General features: G+C 38.7%; 1 protein-coding gene and 1 long non-coding RNA gene across 2 annotated transcripts; both read right to left on the bottom strand.

Moving 5' to 3' along the window:
• Nucleotides 1–7,852: 7,852 nt before the first annotated feature.
• On the bottom strand, nucleotides 7,853–13,028 carry LOC145604835 (uncharacterized). The gene is made up of 5 exons (XM_081660806.1): nucleotides 12,777–13,028; nucleotides 12,367–12,484; nucleotides 11,854–12,290; nucleotides 10,412–10,751; nucleotides 7,853–9,062 (listed from the first exon to the last, which is right to left on the bottom strand). The coding sequence occupies exons 1-5, from the start codon at nucleotides 12,818–12,820 to the stop codon at nucleotides 8,058–8,060; spliced, it is 1,944 nt and encodes a 647-aa protein (XP_081516932.1). The 5' UTR covers nucleotides 12,821–13,028; the 3' UTR covers nucleotides 7,853–8,057.
• A 6,960-nt stretch (nucleotides 13,029–19,988) lies between these two features.
• Nucleotides 19,989–20,851, bottom strand: LOC145603604 (uncharacterized). The gene is made up of 3 exons (XR_014104881.1): nucleotides 20,745–20,851; nucleotides 20,287–20,651; nucleotides 19,989–20,167 (listed from the first exon to the last, which is right to left on the bottom strand). It is a non-coding gene; the product is annotated as an uncharacterized LOC145603604 (long non-coding RNA).
• Nucleotides 20,852–21,724: the final 873 nt, after the last annotated feature.

Genomic DNA, 21,724 nt, shown 5'->3' with positions numbered 1-21,724 from the left:
TTTATCTATGTTGGTTGAATATTAATGCACAAATAAGACTATTATTGGCGACCACTTGAGTTAAAATCATATTAGCCTAAACCAAATTATTAATTATCTTATTAAGCGTGATTTCAAGTACAAATTCCCTTTAACAATCATAAAAGGTGTGATCAAGCAATAACAATAAAATAAATCAAGCAACATAAATAATAATCAATATTGTAATCATAATAATAATAAAGCTTAAATATAATAGCAAGATCCTAGGCATGATACTAACAAGATTAATAACAAATCCTAGCATGTCACTAAGCAATAAAGATCAAAGCTTTAAACCTAACATGGTACTAACATGATATTAGAAAGAATAAAGGCACTCTAAACATGATACTAGAAAGCATAAAATAACATCCTAACATGATACTAGAAAGCAGTAAAAGCATCCTAACATGATACTAGGAATTAAACAATAATAAGCATGCAATCTACATTGTGAAAGAAATAGAGAGTAAGCTAATCTACTTACTTTGAAGCCTCGTACCTCTTTCTAATAACAAAATACACAAGTTAGTAAACTTCAATGAAAATAATAAAGAATAATTAAAGAATCAAATTGAATAATTGAAAGAAAGAGTTAAAAAGTTTAGACTAGTTTTGGACCAAACCCTCAGAAATATCAACCTTGCACGTCTAGGGCGAAGGCAACTTCGAACTTGGCTAAGAGACTCTAAGTCTTGTGAATGCGGAATATTGTGTGTAAAAAGCTAGTTTAGAAAGAGAGAGAGAAAGAAAGCATATATTGCTCAAGAGAGAGAATAGAGAGAATTGATGGTTATTGATGATGAGAGTTGATGATGAGAATTGATTGAGAGAATTGATGATTCTGAAAACAAGGATTCGGACCCTATTTATAATGAAAATAGTCCGAAAAAACATAGAATTTGATAAGGAATAAAACTACACGCTGTCGCCAGGAATCGACTCTGTCACGACGCGACAATGTCTGTCGCGCGGCGACAGGGTCTGTCGCGCGGCGACAGACTTGTCGTTTGGCGACAACCTGTATTAGCGCGTTTTCTTCACGCGGAATCCGATCTTTAATCAACTTGATCTACGGAATCCGTAAAGAAGATAAAATATGTATTTTTAAGATAATAAAACGATATTTTACTCCAAATAAAAGTCTATTTTAAAATAATTAATTATACATCTAATAATATTAGAATTAAAAAGAACTTTCTAGAAACTTCTAGAAAATTATAATTAATCCTAATAATTTTAGGAATAAGAATTAACATTGGGCCCTCCTCTAGATCATTGGGCCGTATTTAAATAATTAACCGGGCCCAGATTAGTATATTGGCCATAACTTCCTCAATATTCATCGGAATTGGGCTTATAATATATCGTTGGAAAGGTCTTTTCGAACCCCATCCATCTACACTATTATTGGACCTTAATTATGGACCAAACTAAACTGGTTTGGCTATTTTCAAATAATAGAAATGGTTTCGAAATAGAGAGAAGAGAATTTTAATAAAAACTAACCGCAACACTTGACTTTTCCACACTTTCACCTTATTCGATTATGGTATGACGTGACAGGTATTCATCACTGGGTTTGGTTTTGGGGAGACACAAATGGGTGTCTACATTAATGTATTTGGTTTATCGGTTGGTTTATAGTCTTAAGTGGAACATGAATATATTTGTTGTTTTTAAAGTTTGTATTAAAATACAATGTTGATTTAAAATTTACTAACGGGTAGCGGTTAACTTGTAATCGTACCATTAAGGTTACAATTCGCATTTTTGATTAACCGACATAATGGTTAACAGTACAGTTAAGACTAAACGGTATGGTTAACCTATTGTGCCCAACCAATTATGTATACATAATTTTTAACGTCTTGTTTTTATTTGCGCGCTTTCCTATTTTGCACCTAAAAATTTATAAATTACAAGTTTTATACCTAAATTTTTTAGAAATTTAAACATAAAATTTAAAATTTCACCCAAATAATAGATAATATACATTTTTCGGTCCATTTCGGTCTGGACTGGAAATCCGGAATCAACAATTTCTGAGGACCGAAGACCGACCCGGAATCCAGCGGCCCGGTCCTTTTTTGCACACCCCTACTTACATGTAATGTTCTTTTTTCAGATATCATGATGTACTCTATGTCTGTTTGTAATGTATAATAAATTATTATAATTATTTTTTTCTTATTTATATGTAATATTTATAGGTAATGTTCTTTTCCCTACCTTATAAAAAGTAGGAGAATGCTCTTATGAATAGTGCACGGACCATTATACCCCTCAAAATGTTTGTTTACCTTTTTACTCCCATTGTAGCCCACTTATGAGTGTCCCACATTGGAGAAAGTGGAGAGAAGGTTTCACTTTATAAGGTAGAGGAGTACCTCCTACTATTGCCAATTGGTTTTAGTATGGAAGCTCCAAATTAAAGCCTTGTTTGTGGACCTAACTCTCCTCCTCCTCGTTCGGGTTGCCCAGGCCCATTTCATATTGTTTCGAAATTTAACATGGTATCAGAGCCTGGGTTGCGGGTCTCTTCTAAACTGGGTATTTAATCGCGACTGGATAAGGATTTACCTCGACCGGATGTCCATCCCCTAAGAGGATTATTGATCTGGCCTTATCCAGTTAGCTCTGAAGTTCTAAGGACACTCATAAGTGAGGGGGAGTGTTGAATCCCATTGTAGCCCACTTATCAGTGTCCCACATTGGAGAAAGAGGAGAGAAGGTTTCACTTTATAAGGTAGATGAGTACCTCCTACTACTGCCAATTGGTTTTAGTATGGAAGCTCCAAAGCCTTGTTTGTGGACCTAACTCTCCTCCTCCTCGTACGGGTTGTTGCCCAGGCCCATTTCATATTGTTTCTAAATTTAACAATAATTCAGTAATTTTTCTTAAAACCCATCAATTAATTAGAAATTAAACGAAGAATGGATAATAGAGTTTAAATTTTTCTATATTTAATGGGTGTTATGGTTTAATTGCATGACAACATTAGTCGCTGGACAATGATATGTTGCTGCTTTATGTGGGCGTTCTTTTAAAGTAGCTCAACTAAAGTTTAGAATAGTGTATAACTACACAACATCCAACTAACACATTTATCATATACATGCAAATAGCTTTGATGAAATATTATACACAAACCGGCATAGGACATAAAGAACATCGATAATAATTTTTCTCAAATGGCTAGCTATGCTGCGCTCATCGAGCACGTTGGAATTTCTAGCATTTATTAGTTAATAAGCTATATGTTATTTTACTTATAGGAGTAATGTTATTTATTTATTTATTTATTTATATATAAGTCACTACTAGAAAAAAGCCGATTTCCGACGGAAAAATTCCGTCGGAGACACCCCGTTTTCCGTCGGAAAAGGCGTTTCCGACGGAATTTCCGTCAGAAGCAGTTGTCGGAAAACAGTTCGTAGGAAAATGACCTTTTACGACGGAATTTCTGTCGGAACCACTCTTCCGACGGAAATTCCGACGGAAATCGGTCTGTCGGAAGAGGTTTTCCTGCCCGGAAAATCCGTCGTAAATTTCCGACGGATTCATGTCGTCGGAAAGTTACGACGGAATTTCCGTCGGAAAATGCATTACAAAAAATAAAAAAAAATCTGGTGGCACCACCGCCACCAGACCCACACCTGCACCTCCACCACAACACACCACCTCAAAACACCACTATACTCCACCCCACAGCACCAAAATAACAAACAATATTTAAAAAAAAAATACAATTACCACAAAAAATCCAAACCAATAGATATACATATTAGATCAGAATTTAAATAAAAAGAAAAAACGACAATTAACTATGATAATTACAATTATTTAGTAAATTCATAAACTAACATTTACATAAATAATTAACTATATCTACAAAATGTTCAAAAAATAAAACAAGATCTACAATTTAACCAAAATTAAAACAAGATCTACAATTTAACCTAAGTTAAAACTAGATCTACAAAAAAACCTTGAGATGCTCGCGACGGTAGCTGTTTTTTCACGGTGGTGTTGTTGCGGAGACCTTGAGATACTCGCGACGGTGGCTGTTGAAAGAGGCGGTGGTGTTGTTGCGACGGTGGTTGTTGTTTCGCGGTGGTGTTGTTGCGACGATGGTTGTTGTTTCGCGCCGTTGTTTGAGGTTGATGTTGGAGGTGGTTGTTGCAGTGGTGGTGTTGTTTGAGGTTGATGTTGGTGGTGGTTGTTGCAGTCGCGGTGGTGGGAAGAAAGAGGGGAAAGCGCGGTGAGAAGAAAGAGCGGTGGTGGTTTTTGTTGCGGAGGTAAGAAACAGGAAAAAGAAGAGGAGAGAAGGAAGAGGAACAGATCTGTAAGAGAAGAGGAAAGATGAGAGAAGGAAGAGGAACAGATCGAGAAGAGAGAGAAAGGGGAAGGTGAGGTGAGAGAAAGAAAAAGGGTAAGGTGAGAGGCGGAATGAGAAAAAGGGGAAGATTGAGGGAGCTGCTTTAGGGTTTCACTTTTAAATGTGTTTTTTGTTTTTTTTTAAAAAGTATTTTCCGACGGGATAAAAATCCGTCGGAAATTATTATTTCCGACGGAAAAGTCCGTCGGAAAGGGCATATATTCCGACGGATTATGATTCCGTCGGAAATTTCCGACGGATTTGCGACGGAAATTTTTAATTCGTCGGAAATATCCGACGGAATATAAATCCGTCGGAAATTTCGGCTTTTCCGACGGAATTACCTGTCCGTCGGAACTAATCCGTCGGAATTCGACCTGATTCTTGTAGTGAGTCATGTTCTTTAAATTATAAGGTAATGCTCTCCCGGGTATATTATGCGCATGGTACACCCGTCTGTATGAAATAATACGGAGTAATTGATTTTCTAAAAGGTAGAAACTAATTGAATGTGGACGTGAAGACCTTAAACATATTACGCGGCATTAACGTCCACATTTAAAAGTTTACTTTAATCATTTCTCTGTTGCTTAATCACGGAGAACGAATTTCTTATAATCACAAATTCACAAAGCATAATACATTGCGTATACATATAATATACTATTTCTATAAAAATCTTGTTGTATCATACTCCGACTTATTATGAGGAAGATGTCCTAATATACTTGTACAAGAAGTATACCATATAATTATCCAACTTAAAACAATTTTACAACCCTCTTAACAAATCAAACTCAAAAGCCATGGGAAATTGTTGTGGAACTCCATCAAACCCAGAAATACAACAACAAGATTACATGTCTCCAGAATCTCCAGAATTCCTTCACCAACCCGTAATCGAACCGGAAAACGACGAAGACCATCATGATCATCACATCGAGACTACTTCCACGGTCACCACACGAAGTAATACACCCTTCCAAGGGACACCATTCAACGAACTCTCAACAACGACGACGATGCTTCCATTTGTTGATCCTCGGCTAGTATCGTTATTGGACTTCTCTAGGCAGCTATACGTACGAAGGAAAGACATATTCAACAAAGTAATGCCGGTACACAGGCAAGACTTAGAGGCGATCTTCGGCGAAATGAAGAATGTGCAACAACAAGAGAAGAAGAAGAGTAGAATGGTGGGTATGATTAGGCAAAGGAGTATGAGTTTTGGTGATGAAAAAAGTATTAAGTTGGAGAGATTTAAGGTTAAGCCTATTACTGATTCTAAAGGTGTGCCATCACCTGCAGATGCTAAAGGAGGTGGAGGGTCTAAACCTGCTGGGTCCAAATGATTTTTTAATATAATTTTCTTATTTTAAAAATGAAATATTTTATGTATAATTTTGTTCTGAATTGTTGGAATAATTCTTTTATTCTGTCAATAATTCAATATTGATTTAATGTACTGATTTTTTCCTGAGAATTAATCTGTAAATCATCCTTCTACAATTGTTGCATATATGTATAATTGGAACAATTTTGAATGAAAATAAAAAAAAAATCATTGAGCTTGATTTGAATTGTGTTTAAATTTTTTAATAGCTACTTGATAAATTAAAATCTGTCTTGTACAAGTTGAACATATTTTTTTCTATTATTATTTCATTAAAGATGCCTTTGTTATGAGTTCAAATTTTTTACAAAAATTATAATAAAAGTAAAGTGATGTGAACAAAATTCAATGTATAATGTAGATACTTGGTATCATTCTTGATTCACTAAAATAAAATAAAAACTTATTTAATTTGAGACTTATATATCTCGTATAAATAATTCAGACAAGTATAGATGAGTAAGATCATTCTGATTCTAGATGAGATTGGTCTTCTATTAGTTAATAAACGTAGTCATATACCAAAATGCACCCCATCCCAACAAAGTACTATCTGAAGTACGAAGTATATTTTAAGGAAAATGTTGTACATAGCTCTAAGAGTTACATATAAGCATTAAAAATACTCTGAAAATTGTTTAAATTTAGAAAATTGTGACAAAAACACACTAATTACACTATGTAGGTGTGTTTTTGTCATGAATCCCTAATTTTATACATTACCCATATTTTAAATTGAAATATTTTAAGAGACTTGAATTTTTATATAATTTATTACAAAACAAAAATATAAACTTCCTCATTTCCTTTAATATTACAACGGGAAGAGAGCATGAAATAATAGGGGACAAAAAATTAAAGGGAGAGAGATACAATAACAAACTCGTACATGGGATTGCAATTGCAAGCATAGAGTAAAGTAATACGGAGTATGTGTTTATTAGTAAGGGTACATTGAGAATTTGGAGTTTAAAAAGTGATACCTAAAGTGATTATCAATAATTATTAAAAGATGAACTTTTAGTAGCATTCCAATTTTTTGCCATGTGCCTCACATCTGATACTACAACAAAACATCAATACAACACACATAATGTTATATACTACCTCCGATCCAAATTACTCGCAACTTTGGAATATTTTATATCTCACAAATAATACCCCAAAATTGCGAGTAATTTGGACCGGAGGTAGTAAGTGAAATAAACAATGCAATATCAAAGGAACGAGTATATTCCGTAAAATCTAAATTTAAACCTGTACACAAAATCAGCAGGACTGCAGGACCAGGCCGTCTAATCAATGAATCGATATGCCCATCTGGCCATTCGACACAAAGAGCTGTGTTATCCACTAATAAAGTGAAGCATGTTAGGATAACGGCAGACAGCTAATTATAATCAATCATCCCTAACTCCAACAGTATGATCTAATTTTTTAAATGCTAATCCTCAAGTAGTTGTTACAGAAAATTTCTGAAAATCTCAGTTTTAGACAACAATTTACAGGGAATTGTTCGTTACATGTTTCCAGATTGATGATAATTATCAAACATTTCAGTTAGATTTAGTCAATTTTAGCCGTTGCTATTAGAGTGATTTGCTAAGACTAAGAGCTGAAAATGTTCATACTGAAAACTGTTACAATAGTGGCAGCTGAGCACTCCCTCAAGAGGTTGGCTAGAGCACTGCATCGGAGCATTCACTACACAGGCTGACTCATCCCTTCTGTCCCTGGAACATAATACTGAGTTACTGAATAACGACAAGGATGAAATGATTGTTCTGTTGGCCTGCAGCTAATTTACTGGGTTTCAAAGACATTTGATCATCTGCAATTAAAAAAAATTGATAAACAGTACAACATATATCAAGAAATAAATACAGATTCCAGTGGATGAGAGCTATCTAAAGACTTATATGACACAAAGCTAATTTGGAGGTATGTACATTACATATAGAATGGAAATTTTCTTTGTTGATATACTCCCATGTAAAAAAATCAGACAGATTTCAACAAACAAAAACGAAAATACACGAATAAAACTGATCATCAACCACAGCAGAAGCATAATGGCACACAGATATCAGATAATCAATTTAACAATATGGCACTTGTACAATGTAACAAATATACATCAGTACATGCAGCAACTGCAAGAAGCCAGCACTATATATCAATTCTGGTAATGTACTTTAATTCATTATATTAGTAAATTAACCCAACAATAAATGCAAGGTCAAGCAATTTGTATGATTTTACTATCTATCTCTATATGTATTTGATATGACATCATGATCTTGAAACGAAGGATATCCATATGGGGGTATTCCATCATTGTTCCTCGCGAACTGGCTGCCCATCATCTGGTGTGACGGCATATGTGGGAAGAAGTCTGGAAAGACTGAACTTGTCAATTCATTGGAATTACCGGAAGATGATATGTTGGTGTTAAACTGAAAGTCAAATCTTGGTTGCCTATTAGAGATATCTGGAGTAGAGAAGAGGGAATCAGCACTAGGACTACTAAGCTGGGAACCCATCGGACAGGAAATATATTGGTGGCCTTGTACTGCAAGAGGTCTTGTGTCAATAGCAGAACTGGTTTGTTCTGATAAGTGAATTGAACTTGGTAACGTACTTTGACTGAGAGATTGACAATCTGGAGCAGATGGCACTCTGAAAAGTCCAGGACATCCAACAGGAATGTTTAACCAATCCACATTGCCGTTTGCTGGAACAGAAGTTTCAGTTGTTCTGCCAACAGATATCTTGGTGTCTGGAAAACTATTAATTTGTTGTTTAATTAGTAGCTTGGCTTTATGAAGGGCCTCAAGTACTGTTCCCACCCTATAAGATGGTTCTTCATGGGGTACAAGTGCACGAGAGTCATTTTTCCAAGGTGGCTGTAGTTCACAGGAAACACTACCACGGTATGATGGGTCATCATGACCTTGTAATGAATGTCTAGCTGTGTGTTCCAAAGATTGATTATTGTTTGCTGCAGAGAAAGCAAATTCAGGAGCAGGAGATCCACAAGGCTGCATCTCACTGAATTTATGTTTCTCTGTACTACCTCTAGTAGCATCAGGAGATAGCTTGAAACTATTGAAATGGGTTATCGATAGTTTTCTTCCTAGAGAATTGGTTTGCGTCCCAACTTTGTGGTCTTGGCAAGCACCAACGTCAACGAGCTCAGGAACTGTTGCTTTGTTCTCATCTCTCTCCTCTGTGACATCTGAATGACTACCAGGTTCACACGAATCCTACAAAATTCAAAAGGTTCAGATTTATCAAGATTTAAAGAAATTCTACATTCTAGCCATCAAAATTAATTTGAATGTTGTATTAATTAAATACAGAAACATAGAAAAATTACAATGTACAAGCTAGCATTAATCCCAGATTACTAAAGTTCAGTAGTTCAGCTACATAGCATTTAAGTACTTTAACAACATATATCAAACAGCTAACCCTTAGTTAAAATCTGCTGATTGTTACACCAATTGGCAATTGCTAAATTTACTGAACAGGTCCAACATCTTCTATGTAGTTTCATCCCATATGCAACAAGCACAAGATACAAGTTCAACAAATACATGGCACTAACATAAAAAGCTGGTAAAATTAAAGAGGAGATTTTTTTTTGAGTAGAATTAAAGAGGAGATTAGAAACACAATATTGGATTACTTTCTCACATCCTTTTTAAATAATCCTTTTAAACTTTTGATGTTTCTTCAAATTTGGTCTCATCATGAACCCTACAAACATGGGTTTTACAAATGAGTTGTCATTTGATATGTATTAATTTATACAAATATGAAATTTTAATATTTTTTTATTACAAAATTAACGATATATTAGTAAACACAAATAAAAAGATCTGGTGTGGTTTAGCCTGATCTGATATTAATGACAAGCAAATATTTGCTTAAATAAGCTGAATTGAACATAGCCTTAGCCTACCTTGTTTGCTGAATCTGAAATTGTTGGTCAGTTTTTCTCCAGCAACACAAATAGCAATTCAAACAAAAGCTGCATAGATTTCATCAAAGAGATGCAATAGAAAAACAATCAAGAGAGCTATGTAGCTCTAAAAAATACTCAGTTACAAACCACAAGAGCACAGATTGTAGTAATTGAAACATCCTATAGAGGTATTGTCAGATAACAAAGTTTCAAACAAGTCAGGAATTCTCTTTATTTTCCTTTTGGCTGGGGAAAGAAAACGATGCACTCTACACAATATTATCTACTTGTTTCCCTTTCAAGGGGTTAGGGGCAGGGCTGTTATGGAAAATTAAAACACTTATTGTTCTGGAAATTGCTGAATTAATATTATTGGAACATCAATGTAATCATTTATTCTTCTTTCAAACTGATTAAACAATATACACAATTATCTCCTAATGAAAAATAAAATTGCTTAAGAGGAATATCTATCACTCTTCCGCTCAATGTAACCAACAACATCCTATTCATCTAGAGGATTGAACAACTAGACATTATATCATGGAATATCATCATCTAAACAAGGACTTCAAAAAACAGGGAAAAACCATATGCAATGAAATTTTGGGATAAGAATAACAATAAACAAAGTAGCATACTAACATTATTCTCTCCATACTTTTCTTCCCAATCTCTTTGATCCTTTTCCTGAGCTTCATAACATTTTATGAGTTGTGCTTGATGTTGACGAGCTCTTTCCATCTCACCACTACATTCATGTTCATGCGATGAACTACCAGCATCATATTCCTGTGCTTGAGTTTCAAAGGAGCAAGAAACTTTATCCTTTCCAGAACCTCTCTGGCCGAATCTCTCAGGAGATTTTCTTGATCCCACAATCTGGAAATCCAAACAATCAAGACCACGGTCCAAGCTGTCCATAGCATTGCTATCTTGAGCATTAGACATACTAGAATCATGTTTGGGCTCCTCAATTGTTGACCTGAAGCATAAACCAAAAAACTGCTCAATATTAAAATTTACAAATTCCCTCAGTTTTTTTATTAGTTGTTCCACTACTTTTAACACTATTCACACATCGGTTTGACCATGTTGTGTTTCTAATATATATGGAATCAAACATCATAATGTAAGATGTTATTGGGTTCTTTTCAATGTCTAATTTCAAAACATTAAATTTTTATAATTTCCTTAAATCATTAAATATATCAACGGTTTAAAGTTATGCGTTGGAAAACTTGCAAGCCAAAAATGAAACCCTTACAAAAAAACAGAGAGTATTGGATATACTTTTCAGCAGTTTCAAATTATATCCAACTTCTGTGTTTAGTCTGAAAGACAGGTTATTGTGTGTTTACATCAACACTGAGTAATGTGCCTCAATACAAGGGTGAATGAATACTTGTCATAATCATGACCTTGATCCATAGTTACTTTTGATCTTGATCAATAAATTTCATGAGTTTTGCTAGCTACGAGAATCTCAATAGAGATTTGGCAAGGGTTTCCAATCATCATGCACTACTCTTCATACTCATCTAATATAGTTTATTTTCCCCTCGGAATATCATTTGCTGATTTGTGTGGAGTGGTAATTTACTGCTGCTTGATACTGTAATTGAGTTGGCATGGGGCTGAATGCTTCCAAGCTGTTAGGTTATGCTTATTACATTAAATTGTCTTCTTGAATTCGTCAGTGATACCAAATTAATCAGGTTGAAGCAAAGTGATACCAAATGAGGAATGCCCTTTCCTGGTGGTTAACTCATAATTGTTTAGAATAACTTTTGTCTAGTTTACTACTTTACTTCACTTTAGGACTTCAACAAGTTGAATGATATTGATAAGGCTGCAACTTACTCACTATGGGATTGTTAGCTACATACAAACACAATTCCAGCAATTGCAGCCAATTGAATTAAATTACTCAGCTAGAACAGATCTTCAGTGCCAATTACGAGCAAGAAACCTTTGGCCGTAAACAGATTAAATGATGCTACCACGTACACAAAAATTAACATAATATATGTATATAATCAAGAATCAAAACAGCATCAAATTTGGGAATGACTACAAACATGTACCTTGATTCTTTTCTTTTGATCTGGCGGCATGATTTACCAAGGCGGTGCCTTGGAGAAGAGTTAACTTGAGCAAGACTAGTTCGGCTTCGGATGGAAGATTTGAGACCTTTTTTGTCCAGCAGTCGAGTACTATCCTTGCGACCTTTCCAAGACAATGATCTACCGGATGAAGGGGTAGACTCCGGCTCCGAACCCAATGGCTCCCTATCATTTTGCTCAATTTCCAAGGAGCCAAAGGCCTTATTGACCTTGGTTGTATCCCCATTATCCATATCTGAATGGTACTGAGATTCATCTTCATTGGAATCGGACTCATACATTTCAGAAATGTCAGTAACTCCAAGACTATCTAGATACGAATATACATCTAGAGCTGCCTTCTCTGCCCTTTTTCGCCGAAGAGTTACAACTTTAAGCTGATCTTCTAACTCCTTAACCTATGAATATTGCATAACTAACATGAAAAAGGCAATCTACAAAACAAAAGTTCATTTACAAACCCAAACAACTAACCCTTTTTGCAAGCTCATCAGCTCTTTCTTTGGTTGCTTTCGATATCGATCTTTCTGAAAGCAACCTCGCCCGAAGATATTCGATTGTAATCATCCTTGAATCCTCTTCACCATTTGATCTAATTAAGGGTAATAAACTAGTCAATCTTTTATCATAGCTCACTAAACTATCACTCATACCAGTAAACAAAAATTAGTAACTCAGGAGTAAATTCATCCGAAAATCAAGGTTAAAAAAAATAATAATTCCAGCTATGTATCACCAAAATGTGGGGAAGAACCCTAAAGATGATTTGAGCTAATTATAAAAGAAACAACGAAATAACACTAAACCCATATTTTAAATCGACACAAAAAAATGATTTAGCTAACAATTAAACCAAATTTGCAGAATAGAGTGGATCATTTCACCTTTCATCTTGTTTAACTTGACTTTTATCTGAAGTATTTTGCATATTGAGGAGCTCAAGAAAGCAACTGTGGAATTCCAAATTGGGATTTCGAAACGATCAGTCGAGCCAAGAGTTGCATCAATCTAGTAATCTACGCATGAAAAATGGATTGAAGTTTCACTTTCATTACTGCAAAGTGCAGACTAGAGGGAGCTGAGAAGGAAAGTTCTTCAATTGTCAAAAGAGAAACAATCAAGAATAGTGGTCCCTTTTTTTTTTTAAGAAAGTGAGCACTCTATTAAAAGTATTAATAAATTTTGCGATACAAAAAACTTTTAGGGGTTGTTTGGTTCATACGGGATAAACAGAATGGAATGAACAAAGGGAATCAAACAGAATGGAATGAAACCCTTTCCTTATACTATGTTGTTTGTTTTTAAAAATCAAAGGCATGGGAATGAGGGGTTGTGCATTGGTGGTAGTGACTTCTCCAACCACTCAACCGCCCAACCACCACCTCACGCTCGTTGTCGTACCTCCTCCACCATCGCCGCCTGTCACCACACCTTCCCACCTCTCACCACCCCTCCATTCCCCCCGGAAAACCTTCCCCCGCCCACGAAAAACCCTAGAAACCCATCCTCGTCCCCTTAAAACCGCCGGCCGTCACATCCCTTACCCTCGAAACCCTAGCGGCTAGGGTTTCGAGGGTAAGGGATGTGACGGCCGGCGGTTTTAAGGGGACGAGGATGGGTTTTCGTGGGTAAGTTAAGTTTTTTAGGGCGGGGAGAATTTTTTAGAGGGAGGTGCGACGGGTTCTGATTTGGAGATGGGATGGTGCGGCACCTGCCAGCAAGGATTGGGCGAGATCCGACGAGGACTACACGAGCTCTAGCGAGGTGGTTGTGTGGTGGGGGTAAGTGGGTAAGGTAGTGGTTGGTGTGTGTAGTGGTGGCTTAGGAAAGGGAATGGAAAAGGCTTGGGGGGGGGGGGAATCAAGATAGAAGGATTTTGGGTAAAGTCAAAAATAAAAATGGGTAAAGGGAATGAAAAAATGAAAAACAAACAGCAACAAAGGAAATGAGACATATTCATTCCCTTTCCCTTTAATTATTAACCTTATCCAAACGACCCCTTAATGTAGTAGGTTAATCATATTAGTTGTTTTGGGTGTTTTTGTCCCTTGGGAGAGTTACAACTCGAAGACTGGTCCTGCTGGCTCTGTACCTGCAAAATCAACGGAGACACTGGTTGGGTGGTGCTCCGCCTCCAACGCTCAAGTTAATAACTTGAAGAAGGACACAAAGTGCGGAATTTAAGGTGGGGATCTGCTTGGATTCCAAGCTCAGGTATTCTTTAATGAGAGAGAAAATGGATGTAATAAATGATTGTGAATACCCCAAAAATGGGGGAATATCTCCCTATTTATAGGGTCATGGGGAAAAGTGCCCTCCACTAGGTCATTCTGACCTAGGGCAGGTGGGCTGAACCTGAAAAGTGCAGTTTTTGGGAATTGGGCCTTTGAAGGCCGCAATTCTGGAAACATATCTGGGAAGGCCACGTGCCAGCTAGAGATTGGTTAGAGATGACTTGCCAGCCTCTGACACGTGGCAGTCCCTCATAGGTCCAAGTGTCTAGGGTAAAAATCCCCTAAACATTTGCCCCTCGCAGGTGGCACGTGGCAGGACACGTGGCGCCTATGACACGTGTCCACCTTAGAAGGTGAACAGTGAAAAACGGCTCTTTAACGGAGGTGTGACAGGGATTTCCCCCGTTTCACCCCCTATAAATAGAGATTTACCCCCCCTTCTCCTCTTCACTTTTCACAAATTTTGACTTTTGAGAGAGAGAAAGAGAATTCTTAGAGAGAGAGGCTCTGATTCCGGTTGCATTCTAGCAAATTCAAGAACTCCGTGTGCTCTTTCGAAGTCACCCGGTCACCGGTTGTTGCGGTTTTTAAATTTCCAAAACTTAAAGTAAGGTAACTATCCGTTTCCTTATTTCAGTCTTCTTGTCTTCTTTTAGCTTGTATACATCCATTTCCGGCTGTATACATTAGTTTTTTGAAAATAAAATGGACTCTCCATCCGCACACACGGCACTGCCTAGGACATTTAGCCGGTCACCTAGGACGGTTGAGTCTAGAACCGGGGGTGCCTTGTCTGGAGTTTTAGAAATGCTTTGCTCATCTCCGGCTTCTTCCCTCTCTATGTCTGTGCAGGACATAATGGCTAGGGTAAAACAGACGGCTACAAAGCCTAGGCGGCGGCGCACTAGGGAAGTGCTCGCTGATGAAGTAGTGAGGGAAGAGGACTATGAGGGTCCTGAGCAAAGTGACTCCCAAGAAATGCTTTGCTCATCTTCTAGCAACGAAATGAAGGAGGGAGACGGTGAGGAAACCGCCTCCTCTCCAGAGCAAACGCATAACTCAGACGGCGAAGTCGCTGAGAGGTCAGAGGAATCCGGCTCTGACCAAGAGGACCTTGCTAAGGCATATCGCCGTTCAGCAAAGACGATTGTAAATTCGGATCCTATAAAAACCCGGATACGGCCAGGAGATATCTCTCTTCTAGAAAGTGGCTTTGAAGCCTTCAAGCAGCAACATCCCTTTGGAGAGGGATGAGATATCCTTGTCCCGCATGCCGATGCTGTGATGGCTTAGGGGGACGATATTGACAACGCAAACAATTACTTTGTTTGCTATGAGGCAGTAATAGAAGCCGGCCTCCGCTTCCCCCTTCACAGAGGCATCCGCAAGATTTTGAAGGGGTACGATTTGGGAGTGTGGCAGTTGACACCAAATTCTTGGGTCAATATCTTGAGCTACATTGCCGCCTGCGAGCTCCAGGATATTGAGCCCAGCTTCACAGCATTCGCCCATATGCACTACCTGAAGAGTGCCCCAGGCGGATACGGGGCGTGGTATACTATCTCCACGCTCCCGGAGTATTTGATGACTTTGGACAAGGTGTCCAAATGGGGAGGTTGGAAGGACAAGTGGTACTTGGTCTCCTCCCCTTCTTTAAAATTGAATGAAATTCTCCAACGCTACAACAAGGAGCCGGATTTGGTGGGCCAAAAATGCGTGCACCTGGCTCTGTCTACTAAAGCCCGGGAGCAAATAATAGAGCCAGAATTTTTCAAGACTACAACTAAGCCCTTGGGGGATGGGTCTCACATAGTTGTACCAAGGAACTGGATCCCCCATCCGAATTTTTCTCGGACGAGAGATTCTTGTCCGCCTGCGGGTTGAGCCCCATGTTTCCTAAGGGTTGATTCACTCACCCACACGGCAATTTGCCGTCTGCATTTTCATACTTCAATGATTTCAATTATTCTTGTTCTAATCCTTTTTTCTTTGTCTTTTGTAGAGGAAGCAAGAAGCATGGTTGACCATGCAAAGACTCTGACCAAATCTGCCGCACAGCTCCGCAAGGAGTCGGTGCTGGCGAAAAAAGCAGTCGCTGAGGCCAAGAAAGGAGGGGTAAGATCATCTTTACTTTATCTTGAATTTTTTCAAGTCCTTTTGATGCCGGATGACTAAAAGTCAATTTGTTTTGTAGGCTTCTACTGGCATCCTCCCCCGCTCCATTTTAAAGGTCTTAAAAAGACTTGGGGATGAGCAATTGAAAGCACAGGCTGCCAAAGCCGGGAGAAAAGGCTCATCAGTCTCTAGCTCTGCTACCAAAGAGTGCCCAGTAGTTGGAGGGAAGAGCCCGCTGCCATGAAGTCTCTGAGTGAAAACTCAGAGAAAGAAGGCAAGAAAAAGCCGGATGCCCCAGAGGCATCGACTCAAAGCTCCAGGTGGTGCTGCAGCTGGAGGAGAGGAGACGGCGAGAGTCGACTCCAAAGGTAAGATTGAGATTCCTTGGCCGCTTGACTTTATGCGAGTCAAGACAATGGTAAACCCTTCCGGGGGGTCAGTCAGCAGCCGTCAAAGAATGAATGCCAAATACGCTGCTAGTCTCTCACCAAGTCCTTCTTGTGGTGCAAATGCTACTTCTAGGCCCCCGGACATGGCGGGGTTTGTTTCGAGGTTTTTTGTGTCCCTCGGGAGAGTGGATTTTCAACTCGGAAGCCTGTACCTGCAAAACAACAGAGCACCGAATGGTCGGTGGTCCGCCTCCGAAGCTTAAGTTAGTAAGGATTCGGAACGTAAACGTGAGGAATGAAAGGTTATCTGCTCGGATTCCGAGCTCGAGTGTACTGTTCTCTTGAGAGTGACAGTTCAGACAATGATTGGTATTCAATCAATGAAGATTCCTAAAAAAGTGTGCTCGTAAAGAACATCGTACCCCATAAAAGAGGGGAATGTTCCCTATTTATAGGGTCCTTGGAAAGTGTGCCCTCCATAGGGTTTTGTGCCCTAGGGAAGGGCATGCAGCTTTTTGCAGGGCCTCGGGATTTGGGCCTTGAAAGCCGCCAAGTCCAGGGACCTGCTATCTGCCTGCCACGTGTCGCCCCTGGAAGGTCCAAGGTGGCGCCCCTTCCAGTGACACGTGGCGGTTACTGATTGGGCCAACTGGCTAGGGTTTTTTACCCAAATCATTTGCCCCTCACGGGTGGCACGCGCTTGCCACGTGTTGCCTGTGACAGGTGTCAGTATCCGAGTGGTCGGATTCAAAAAGTTACTGTTGGAGGGAAAAAAATTAGGGTTTTTACCCCTTATAAATAGTAAGGTTTGACCCCCCCTTAGATTCACACCTTTGCGAATCTTTGGAGAATGTTGGACTTTTTTGCTCAAAGAATCTCAAATTCCTTAAGTGTTTTGATTTTACAAGCATCCGACACTCGGCCAACTGTCCGACTGTTTCTCAGCCAACCAAGCGTCTTTCAACCTTCTTCTTAAGGTAACGCCTGTTTTCTTTGCTTTACTTTTCATTTTTTCTTTGTTTTCGAAAAAATGGTTTCCCAATCGCGCGTGGCACGACATAGGATAGTGATCAGCCGGTCACCGGGGACGGCTGAATCTAGAACTAGCAGTGCCGAATGCTTGGCCAAAGATCCTGCTTTGCGAACTTCTCTGAATCCGACCGTTTCTGTGTCTATGCCGGAAAATATGGCCAGAACTAAAAGAACAGCAAGAATATATAACTCCGATTGATCTCTCTACCATTCGGATGGGTGGATTGTCTATTCCGACGGCTTAATTAGGGCGCCTGCAAGCGAGGTGTCTGAGCACCCAAACAACCCTTCTTATCTTCCTCCAACCCCCACCTATTATCATTCGTCCACTTCTAGTGGAACTCCCAGTGATGGAATCCTGGGGGAGGCGGATGAACAATACAGACCCGGTCCTTTTGGACAGGTGCCGGAAGAGAGTCTGGGGGAGGACCCTGCTGGCCCCAGTCGGCGGTCCCCCAGCTCTGATGACGAGTCGGCCTCGTCATCTTCTTCAGACAATGCCTCCCTAACTTTGGAGGAGGCAAGGACCAAAATAGATTCTGCCAGTGAGTCCCTGGCAGTGGAAAGGGGGGATAGCTGGGCCGAGCCGAGTGCTTCCAGGCATTCGGAAAAAGCCCTCTACTATCACCATGTTCCTCCCAGCAAGCGGCACTCCATGGCATCCGGCCTTGCCAATTTTAGGCGCAAGGTCGTATTGGGCCATGGCTATTCTTTGTCTGTTCCTAACAAGGAGGACACCATCACTTGGCCGAGCCTGGCCAGCTATCAGGGCAAAGCATTCGGCTGCTATGAAGCAGCCTTCTAGGCATGCCTTCGCTTCCCTCTCCATCCGGCCGTCGAGAGGATCTTCGACGGATACCAACTGGGTATCTGGCAACTTGTGCCCAACTCTTGGATCAATATTCTGGGGTACGTTGCCGCCTGTGAGATGCTGCAGGTGGAGGCGAGCTTTGAAGCGTTCGCCCACATGCATTATCTGAGCAGGGCGCCTGCTAGAGGAGGTGAGGGCTAGTACACCTTGACCACTTGCAAGGGTTCATGATGGCTGTTGGCAAGGAGAACAAGTGGAAGGATTGGAGGACTAAGTTCTACATAGTCCATTCTGCCGACAGCCGCCTGAACCAAAAGTACAACAGGTGGAATAAGAATCCACCTCTCCTAGCAGGCAGGAATGCGCTGCCGCCTCTCCCTAGGCGAGCGCGAGAGGAAATTTTTGACAAGGGGTTGTTTACCGTGTCCGTGAGGACGAATGCAGAGGGGGACAAGGAAGTTGTCCCTCAATGTTATCTCCTCTTGTACAAATGGTTCGAAGAGGGAGTGTTCTTAGCCGCCTGTGGGCTAAGCTTTGAGATGCCGAGAGGTAGTCGGCCGTCTGTTTAATATGCAATATCATTTTGCTTTTCAATACTTGTGTGAAGATTCTAACACTTGTTCTTTTTGCAGACAAAGCAATGGAGAAGCTCTCGGCATCAAGGAAGCCGGCTGTATCTGCTGCTTGATACAGACCTAATGTCCTCAACAAGGCAGAGGCAACTGTCCACACCAAGACGGGGGATGAGCAGAAACCAGTCGGTACCCCCTGATGGGAGACGAAACGGTAGGTCGTTGGGCTACCTTCCCCACCCAATCAAACAATATTTATAAACTCAACAAACCCCTCACTACAACATTTACCTTCTTGTGCCATGGGTATACCCGTGGCTAGCCTTCAAATTTCCCATGGCACAAGTAATTAGCCACGGGTATTTTGGTCGTGGTCTGCTGTGGCACAAAACCCCGAGGCTAGCTTTCTAGCCACGAGTATATTAACTCCAATGGCATATCCATGAACTACTGCCATGGTTTTTCCCGTCGCTGATTTAGCACTTAGCCATGAATTCTCCTGTGGCTAAATCAACAATTAGCCACGAGTTATCTTGTGGCTAATATCCTACTGAGCACAAGTAAAATTATGGCTAATATATTACATTAGCCATAAGCAATCCTATGGCAACCAAAAAAATAAATAATAAAAGACTACATTAGCTACAGGTAAATTTATGTCTATCAAGTGACATTGCCACAATCTTTCATACCTCAAACCATTTACATAGCCATAACACGTCTTGTGGCTAAATAAAATATCTTGACACAACCTTAGCCATGGATATTAGTAGCCAAAAAATCTGTAATGTCCAACTAGTTTAACAGACACATTTTGTATGAGATTTGTGGTAGAAATATAATACATATATTATATTATATTATATTATATTTATAAGATATAAATTAAATTTAACATGTAAAAATAACATTAACTTATACTTGTAAATATTAATACCAAATATTTAAAATCCCAAAAAATTACATGATACCATCACTAGTTTATAAAGTCATATGCTTTACAAAAGATATCATTTGCCAATAATATCTCAAAAAATATTGTTAATTCAATGGCGTTTTATATCCCCTGCATCTTCTAATCTGGTGAAGCATTAAGTTCCTAAGTTCTTGACATAGTCATCCCTACAGAAAAAATAAATAAATAAATAAAATAAAAATGTAAAATATTTCAATTATTAGTGTTCCATATAAACCTTAAAAGTAAAAGATATGTAATTAAGTACTGGTAAAAAAAAACTTACTAGTGATCAAATTAAGTTGTTTTAATGATCATGGTTTGCTGATGGTGCTCCAAGCTTCTCACACAACTTCTTGAACCTTTCCTCCCACATTTGATCACGTTCAGCTAGCTTTTCCTCTATTTTTTCTTCCATGGCTTTTTAACTTCTTCAACTCTTTCGTTAGCTTTTTTCTCAACTTCTATAACCTGATTAGCAAGATTGATACGACTTGGTTTCTCTTTAAAATGATCTGTAATGCTTTTATTTCTTCCGTAAGCACGCAGATATCCATGTTTTTCTTCACCAAGTATTTCCTTAAAAATTTGTTCATCAGTCATATTATTATGACCATCTTCTCTCTCTTGTATGGAGTTCTTCAACTTTGACTACATTAAAGTGGACAACCAAGTGGATTAAAAAATCATTAACATTATCTTAAAATCCATTTAAAATAAGAGATAACAATTTATAACCCATACCACAATTTCCTGGTTTTCAGCAAACTTCACAGGATCAACAGGTTTACTTGATCTTCTTTGTCGCGATGCAATCAAAATTCCAGCGCGAGTAGGTTCTCGATTAAGTTCCTTTCTCTGCAATAAAGATAATTTGTTATTTTGTAACTTCTAAAGTATGATCAGACAAAAACCAAACATGTAGTTGTATAATACGTACTAATTCATCAGCAATTCGAGCAAAGCTTTTTGTTCCTGAGTAGTGAGGAATCTTAAATCCAGATCTATTCTTTCTATTCCTTTGACTTAGCTTCTATAACAAGAAATGTACTTTGTATTTAATTGTCAAATAATCATACAAGATATGAACTGAAATGTATAGGAATGACACTAGCGAGTTACCTACCTTGAAATCTGGGGAGTGCCAAAGTTTACACAAGTATAACCAATCGCTTTTTGCAACATTTTTTGGCTTATTTTTTTCCCTCTGTGCTTGGTTAATCAATTCAGGATCATCGTAGTATATAGCTTTTAACTTCCTCCTGTAGTCACGATATAGTGCATTCATATGCCTTAGAATGAACTCTTTTCGCATTTCTGGTTGATCCATTGTGAACTTCTCCTGGGTAGTGGGTGATGAAAAAAATAAATTAGAATCATCTTCAATAAATACATATATACATATATTCTTTTAAATAATAAGGTTGAAAATAATTTATACCAGCACAACATTCCATGCAAAATCAATATAATTGTCTTCAATGCTCTTCCACTCTGGAACTCCCAAAGGACAACAAGTGCGATTTCGAACGGTTTGAACCAAAAAATATGTAAATATAGAAGAATTCTCACCAATCGGGCGACAATCCTTATCAAATGTCACATGTAGTTTCTCTCCTGGCATTAGATTTATGAGTTTTCTAAGCAAACATTCCCTCTTTTTTTCTTTGCTGGACGACCATGTTGAGCTTTATAAGGTAAGTAAAATTAGTATATATCAATTT

This window comes from Chenopodium album, chromosome 22 (genome assembly GCF_948465745.1).
Source record: "Chenopodium album chromosome 22, dcCheAlbu1.1, whole genome shotgun sequence".
Classification (NCBI taxonomy): domain Eukaryota; kingdom Viridiplantae; phylum Streptophyta; class Magnoliopsida; order Caryophyllales; family Amaranthaceae; genus Chenopodium; species Chenopodium album.
This window is presented reverse-complemented; position numbering and strand designations above follow the sequence as displayed.

What these genes read in the sequence shown, in the direction of transcription:
- LOC145604835 (XM_081660806.1), bottom strand. Translation starts at nt 12,820, where the DNA reads ATGCAAAATACTTCAGATAAAAGTCAAGTTAAACAAGATGAAAG. An exon ending in CAAGTTAAACAAGATGAAAG is followed by an intron (nt 12,485 to 12,776) that starts GTGAAATGATCC and finishes ACCCTTAATTAG; the next exon opens with ATCAAATGGTGAAGAGGATT. An exon ending in AAAAGTATGGAGAGAATAAT is followed by an intron (nt 9,063 to 10,411) that starts GTTAGTATGCTA and finishes TGAATTTTGTAG; the next exon opens with GATTCGTGTGAACCTGGTAG.